The 6,863-nt window shown below is 41.0% G+C and overlaps 1 protein-coding gene across 2 annotated transcripts in view; it reads left to right on the top strand.

Annotated features, from left to right (window-relative positions):
* The window catches only part of LOC102293073 (protein NLRC3-like), a 45,152-nt gene that overhangs the window by 6,616 nt on the left and 31,673 nt on the right, over positions 1-6,863 (top strand). Inside the window, exon 4 of one of the 2 annotated variants that reach the window (XM_042214711.1) lies at positions 4,996-5,169. In XM_042214711.1, coding sequence (XP_042070645.1) covers positions 4,996-5,169 — 174 coding nt within the window. Of the gene's footprint in view, positions 1-2,516; positions 2,627-4,995; positions 5,170-6,863 lie in introns of those variants that run through there. The other variant, XM_042214710.1, reaches the window with a different exon arrangement.

Below are 6,863 nucleotides of genomic sequence, written 5' to 3'. Positions count from 1 at the left end.
TATATATAAATACACCCAGCACGCCCCTGCGGGCGGTTTATCCTTCAAGCTCGGGTCCTCTACCAGAGGCCTGGGAGCTTGAGGGTCCTGCGCAGTATCTTAGCTGTTCCCAGGACTGCGCTCTTCTGGACAGAGATCTCCGATGTTATTCCCGGGATCTGCTGGAGCCACTCGCCTAGCTTGGGAGTCACCGCACCTAGTGCTCCGATTACCACGGGGACCAGTTACCGGTCATTCTCCACCACCCTTGGGGGCATCTCCCATTTTGACCTCGGGACTTCCAGGTTATACTCGGCACAGATGTTCCTGTACACTATGCCAGCCACTTGGTTATGGCGTTCCATGTATGCCTTGCCTGTTAGCATCTTGCACCCTCGGTTTGGTATGCATATGTATTGAACGATACAAGATCTTTAATTTATTTGGTCAACTTTTCTTCTGACAATGCTGTCTGTGTTGAGGGCTCAGTGGATCTGTGCTTGATTACTTCACCTAGGCTGCATTGTCGAGCGCAGATCCACTGAGCGCCGCCCACATGCATTCACTCAAGTTTGCATGGTAACTGTCTCAACAGTACCCAAAGTTGAACCTTATCCACCATCACTCAGATCTGGCGTTTGGAACTATTTTTGTTTTCAAGTATGACCCTACTTAAGTGCATCGTGGACAAAAGTACAACAGTATGTCGGATGTGACTGCACATTTATGCCGACATCATGCTAGTGCAAAGACAAGTGGAAGCAGACAAAAACAAAAACAAGCACGCATGCTACAACCTTTACCCAAGTCATTTAGACAGCCGTTAGAACATGATACTAAGAGGGCAAAAGAGATAGACAGAGCAATTGCTACTTTTATTGCTGTCGACAAAATAGCTTTTATTTTGGAAAGAGACATTTCTCTGTAATCAACGCTCTTTTCCACAGATGAGTGATTTCTCCATCAGATACATTTAATTTTTTTCATTATTATGTTGTTTCAGCAACATTTAATTTAAAAACTGTACTTTTGAGTTAAAATAAATATTTATAATTTTAATAACTTAAAAAAGGCATGAACATTTTTTTGTATTGAAAAAATATCGAACTGTGATACCAAAGTATCAAAACGAACAGACAAGAGGAAAGACAAGAGTTACATGAAGAAATAGAGTTACACAGTTAACACGTTACACGTTTTTTTACCGGCTTGGATGGGGTTGCATAGAGCTGGAGGCACAGGCGGATGGTGGAAAAGAGACAAGCTGGAGGAAGGAAGACAGGCAAGAATCCCTTAAGCACTTTTTCAGTCGCAAAATCAGCCGCTAAGTACAACTGCCACTTTACCACTTGTGGGTGAGACATATGCTGACACCAGACATTAGCTGCACTGCTCCTTTTTTACCCCTGACTGATAATGCCTGATGCGCCACAGGTGTGTTGGGAAGTCAGGAAGTGCTCAGAAAAATTGGAATGACAACACAACAACAACACACACCATCCCGGTTCCTAATAATCCGCTCCCCAAATGCACTCCTCCAGGCAGCCTCCTTGGCTTGTCGGGATGCCTCATGTAAAAGTCATTAGTCAGGTCAGGGTCCAAAATGAAAGACATGAATGATGAATGACATCCTATATGTCAGGCACCGTATAGGCTTGGGCACTATCTACCACTCAGGCAGCCAGAAGGGGTCTGGAAAGAGGGCACAGAGGATTGCAAGAGACAGGCCTGAGTTCAGAGACATTAAATGTAGGGTGAACCTTCATGGAGGAGGGCAACCTTAACCAAACAGTAGCTGGGTTTATGATACACTGGATAACAAAAGGAATTAAAAAGCATGGGGACAGCCCTTCACCTTACCTGAGTTTCCAGAATACATGACTGCAGGTCTGAGATGATTACAAACTCGATCACTGACCTGTGGCCTAGGGTGTCTTGGTTGCATGTGCACTTTTGGATACCGTTGTGTTTATGTCTTCCACTCCTGCCACTGCCTGGCACACATTGCACCTGACCACTGCACCGCCTTCTGCGGCTGGTGGGCTCACAGGGTGATGAGCCCATGTCCCTTTTTAAAACTGTGCCCTCGGGCACCATCCCAGGGCCTGGCTCTAGGGTGGAGCCCCGGTAACCCTATCCTGGGCAGGGCAAACTGTTCTGTTGATGTTCTACTCATAGGGGTCTTTCGAATCACTCTGTCTGGTCCTTCACCCAGGACCAGTTTGCAATGGGTGACCCTACCAGGGGCCAAAAGCTACCTGACACACTGCCCCTGGGATCCCTGGGACAAACAAACTGCTAAACCACAATAAGGTAGTGATCTTGGATGGGATGGATTGAGCTTTCACGATTTTTACTGCATTGTTTTTTCTAAACTTTAACTGTATTTATTTTTAGTTAATCATTAATTGTAGTGTACACTGACACAGGTCAGATCAACATATAAAAACATATTAAATAAAATCCATTACATATGTGTGTGTGTGTGTGTGTGATTGATGTGTATTATTTTTGTCTTTGTGTTGATTATTTTTCAGACTTAGCACCTGTAACCTCTCACAGAGAAGCTGTGAAGCTCTGTCCTCAGTTCTCAGCTCCCAATCCTCAGCCTGAGAGAGCTGGACCTCAGTAACAACATCTTACAAGATTTAGGAATGAAGCTTCTATCTTCTGGACTGAAGAGTCCAAATTGTAAACTGGAGACTCTGAGGTCAGGATTCAAACTTTTCTACAGATGATCATTAAAAATTTTAATTTAATTGTTGCATAAACAGCTAACTTATAGAGTTATCAAGTGAACTTCTATTTACATTTGATTGGATTCTTGGTTTTTCTCTCTCCTTGTATTTTGTTGGTTTTGTCTGTGCTTACTTCTCTTACTTTAATCGGCGTGTTAAATTCGGTTCTTTTGGTATTCTTTAGGCCAAAAGACACGGCTCAAAAGTGGTCTTTTTACTTTAAAAATGATCTTTATTTTACATATCCTGGATATGGAGACCTACACACAAACACAATCCAGGTCTGAAGCACAAACGGAAGCCTAGGTATTTATATACTTGCTCCTAGTGTGCATCAAACACCTAGTTGGTTTGCACTTTCACTTCATTCTAGCTGCAAAAGCACGCTCTGCAAAAGCATGCAGTTTCCTGTCAGCACTTTTTGGCACAGAGCGTATCAGAAGTTAGGCCTTTCTTAATAAAGCAATATAATCAGCATATAAACATTTAAGATGATAAATTTAAACCTCAACACCTGCAACCAGTCATGGTAGATGGTCTTCCTAATTTAATCTGGAGTATTTTACTGTTCTTCCTTCCCATTATCACCAGCGCTGCTTACAGTGGATTTTCTGATGGTCGGGCTTTCTTGCCAATATTGTAGGGTTTTAACCTTATGTAGTTAAACAACTTGAGATGACTATTGAGAGTTTACTAGAGTTTATTGATGATGTGACACAGGACAGAAGCAGCTGAATTAATTCTGAGGTGTTCAGAGACATACTGTTTGCTCAGATCCAGCTAAATGCAGTTAAATGATTTGGGTGTTTCATAATACAGATGGACAATGACCCAAAACATACAGAAAGCAACCCAGGAGTTTATTAAAGAGAGAGTGGAATATTCTTGAATGGCCAAGTCACTTGCTTGATCCTAACCCAGTTGAGCATGTGTTTCACTTGTTGAGGACTAAACCAGACATAAGTATTTGAAATAAATAAGGATTAATTTGAACTATATCTACCAACATTATTTAAAGATGAGTGACCAGCAGTCCTATGTACCTGTGTCAGCACTAAAATAGTGTAACTAAATGTACCAGCTCTTTGTCCATTTCAATGAAGAGGTATTAGTGTGACCGTACTGAGCAATTTAAAAATTTTACATTTTGGTCTTAGCTTAAATGTTATGTCAATTATGAATTGTTTTGCAAATTGACATTTGTTCACTTTAGCTTGGAATTTTTTTTTTTTTTTTTAGACTGACTGGCTGTTTCCTCTCGGAGAAAAGCGGTGAAGCAATCTCCTCAGTTCTCAGCTCCCAGTACTGTAAACTGAGAGAGCTGGACTTAAGTAACAACAACCTGCAAGATTTAGGAGTGAAGCTTCCAAATTGTAAACTGGACATTTTGAGGTCAGATCAAGGACTATTTATTTTTCATCAAATAACATAACCGACCATGTAAAACCTTTTATTATTAGAGGGCAACTTGATTTTTTTTTTTTTTTTTTTTTTTTTTTGCCTGTCCCGTTTGGCTCTTTTGCCATCAGAATTGTTGTCTAAAGGCAAAGAAAGATGCCCAACGGATTTACTTTACCAAATTGACCATCCCAGCCTTGCCATAATGGTCCATTTGATTCACCTTTTATTGTTTAAGGCTTTATTTTCAGTTCAACAAGGACGGATCATTAGAAAGAATGAATATGAGTTATTGATGAACAGAATATAGATTGGTGTTTGGTGGTTAGAGTCCGATTGCCTGTCTCAGCTGAATGGAACCCCAGCTGTGAAAGGGATTAGAGCAGGACCCCTTGCAGCCTAAACGCTGGTGGTGGCTTGAATCAAGCTTGAGTAATGAGAGGTGGAGATGGGGATGAGGTGGGTTCCACAAATGCTTCTATGAGGGAGAATGACAAATGCACAGTGAGATTTGTATGTATGGGGCATGACTACTGATTGGCCTGGAGAAGGCCAGTAGAAAGTGAATGGAATAAACCAGTGATGATACAAAGAACTTGACATCATGGGAAAGTGGGAGTGATGAAACTTAGATTTAGCTGGCAGCACCTGAAAGCAGAGCGATGTGAGGCCATAGCTCTTCCTTATTGAATTCACACATATGCTTGATTTGTTCCAGTCCTGGAACATAATAGATATTCCCAGATCTATAACAATGTACCATCATATACTTTGATTTCAGCTTTTGTGTGTGTGTGTGTGGTGTGTGTGTGTGTGTGTGTGTGTGTGTGTGTGTGTGTGTGTGTGTGTGTGTGTGATGTGTGTGTGTTGTTTTTTCGAGACTTAGCACCTGTAACCTCTCACAGAGAAGCTGTGAAGCTCTGTCCTCAGTTCTCAGCTCCCAATCCTCAAGCCTGAGAGAGCTGGACCTCAGTAACAACATCTTACAAGATTTAGGAATGAAGCTTCTATCTTCTGGACTGAAGAGTCCAAATTGTAAACTGGAGACTCTGAGGTCAGGATTCAAACTTTTCTACAGATGATCATTTAAAATTTTAATTTAATTGTTGCATAAACAGCTAATCTTTATAGAGTTATCAAGTGAACTTCTATTTACATTTGATTGGATTCTTGGTTTTTCTCTCTCCTTGTATTTTGTTAGGTTCTGTCTGTGCTTACCCCTTCTCTTACCCTTTATCCTGTGTTAAATTCTGGTTCTTTTTTTTTTATTCATATTTTGGATGGACAGAAACATTAACAAATATACAACTGGAATAATCATACTGTCAGTTCTCTGTCCGTTTCTTAACAACAACCAACAAATAAGGACTAACAATAACTAAAGACAAACAAACAAAAAACAAAACAAAAACAAACATACAAACAAAAAATGCCAGGTGAAATAAAGAGATAAACCGCCTCCTGGGAAACATCAGCAAAAACAAAAGCAATGGGGGCAAAACACCCGGGTGCCTAAAAACAAAACATAACCTTGACCACTGATGACATTAGACAATTTCTATCCTCTACTGACTTTCAAAGTAAAAGAACAACAACAAAAATACCAACGATACATGAAACATTGTCGATGTACAACAAAAAAGGACCCCAGACCTGCTCAAAAATATCTTCTCTACCCTTAATTCTGTACATGACCCGTTCATATGATGCCATCTTAGACATTTGTTCAGTCCATTCCCTGTGAGAACAGGGGCTGGATGACTTCCAGTGCCTCAGTATTATCCTACATCCTGTTATGAAAGCCAGACACATCTACAGTCTCTGTTTTTTTGAAAGGATATTGTTGTCAGGTAACAGTCCCAGGAAACACACAGCTGGAGATTTAGAAAGATTAAGTTTAAAAATATCATTCACCAAGTTCATGATCACGTCCCACAAATAATCATTTTTCCGTCATGTGTACAACATATGAACTAGAGTCCCTGCTTCCTCCTGACATTTCCAACAGGTGTCATTATCCACAAGCTTCAGCCTGACTAATTTACTGGGAGTCCAGTAATTTCTGTGAAGCAACTTGTACTGGATAAGTTGAGACTGTGTTTCAGGTGAGCAAACATACCATGATGAAACCAGCTTCTTCCAACTGTCCTCTAAAATCTGGATACCCAGATCCTTCTCTCAACACTGCCTCAGTCCCCCCAAATTGGGAGAGTGCGCCTCTCTGAAGATCCTATAGAATTTGGATGCCCTGATTCTATTAATGCCAGGAGCTGCAAACATCTCCTGAATACTAGATGGAGGGTCTGGATTATTATTCAAAATGGTTTTAATACAGTGTCTTATTTGAAAAAACCTCCAAATTTCCCTTGGATCCAGATTAAATTCTCGTCTGATTTCTGCAAACGGTTTCATGCCAGTCTGCCCAAATAAATCCCCCACCTGATTGATACCTGTCCTAGCCCAAGCCTCCCACCTGACCGGTTTCTTACCAATTAATATTTTCTTATTATACTAGATAGAGGCAGTAGAGGTAAGATAAGGGCTAATGTTGGTATATCAGTGAGCTCTAAACCAGGTCTCTTGCATGAAAGCCAATACTGGATCTTTAAATGGTACTGGTCTTCCCTTCTGAGTGAGGAAGGCCTCTAAAGACAAAGGAGCCACAAGACTTTCCTCAATCGCAACCCATGATGGCTTCTCCGTAAAGGAATTATGTATCTTAACTAACTGAGAGAGGGAGAAAGCATA

This window comes from Haplochromis burtoni, unplaced genomic scaffold (assembly GCF_018398535.1).
Source record: "Haplochromis burtoni strain Fernald_Lab_line unplaced genomic scaffold, NCSU_Asbu1 Contig_602, whole genome shotgun sequence".
In the NCBI taxonomy this organism is placed as follows: domain Eukaryota; kingdom Metazoa; phylum Chordata; class Actinopteri; order Cichliformes; family Cichlidae; genus Haplochromis; species Haplochromis burtoni.
Note: the sequence above shows the minus strand (reverse complement) of the source record. Positions and strands in the feature narration are given on the sequence as shown.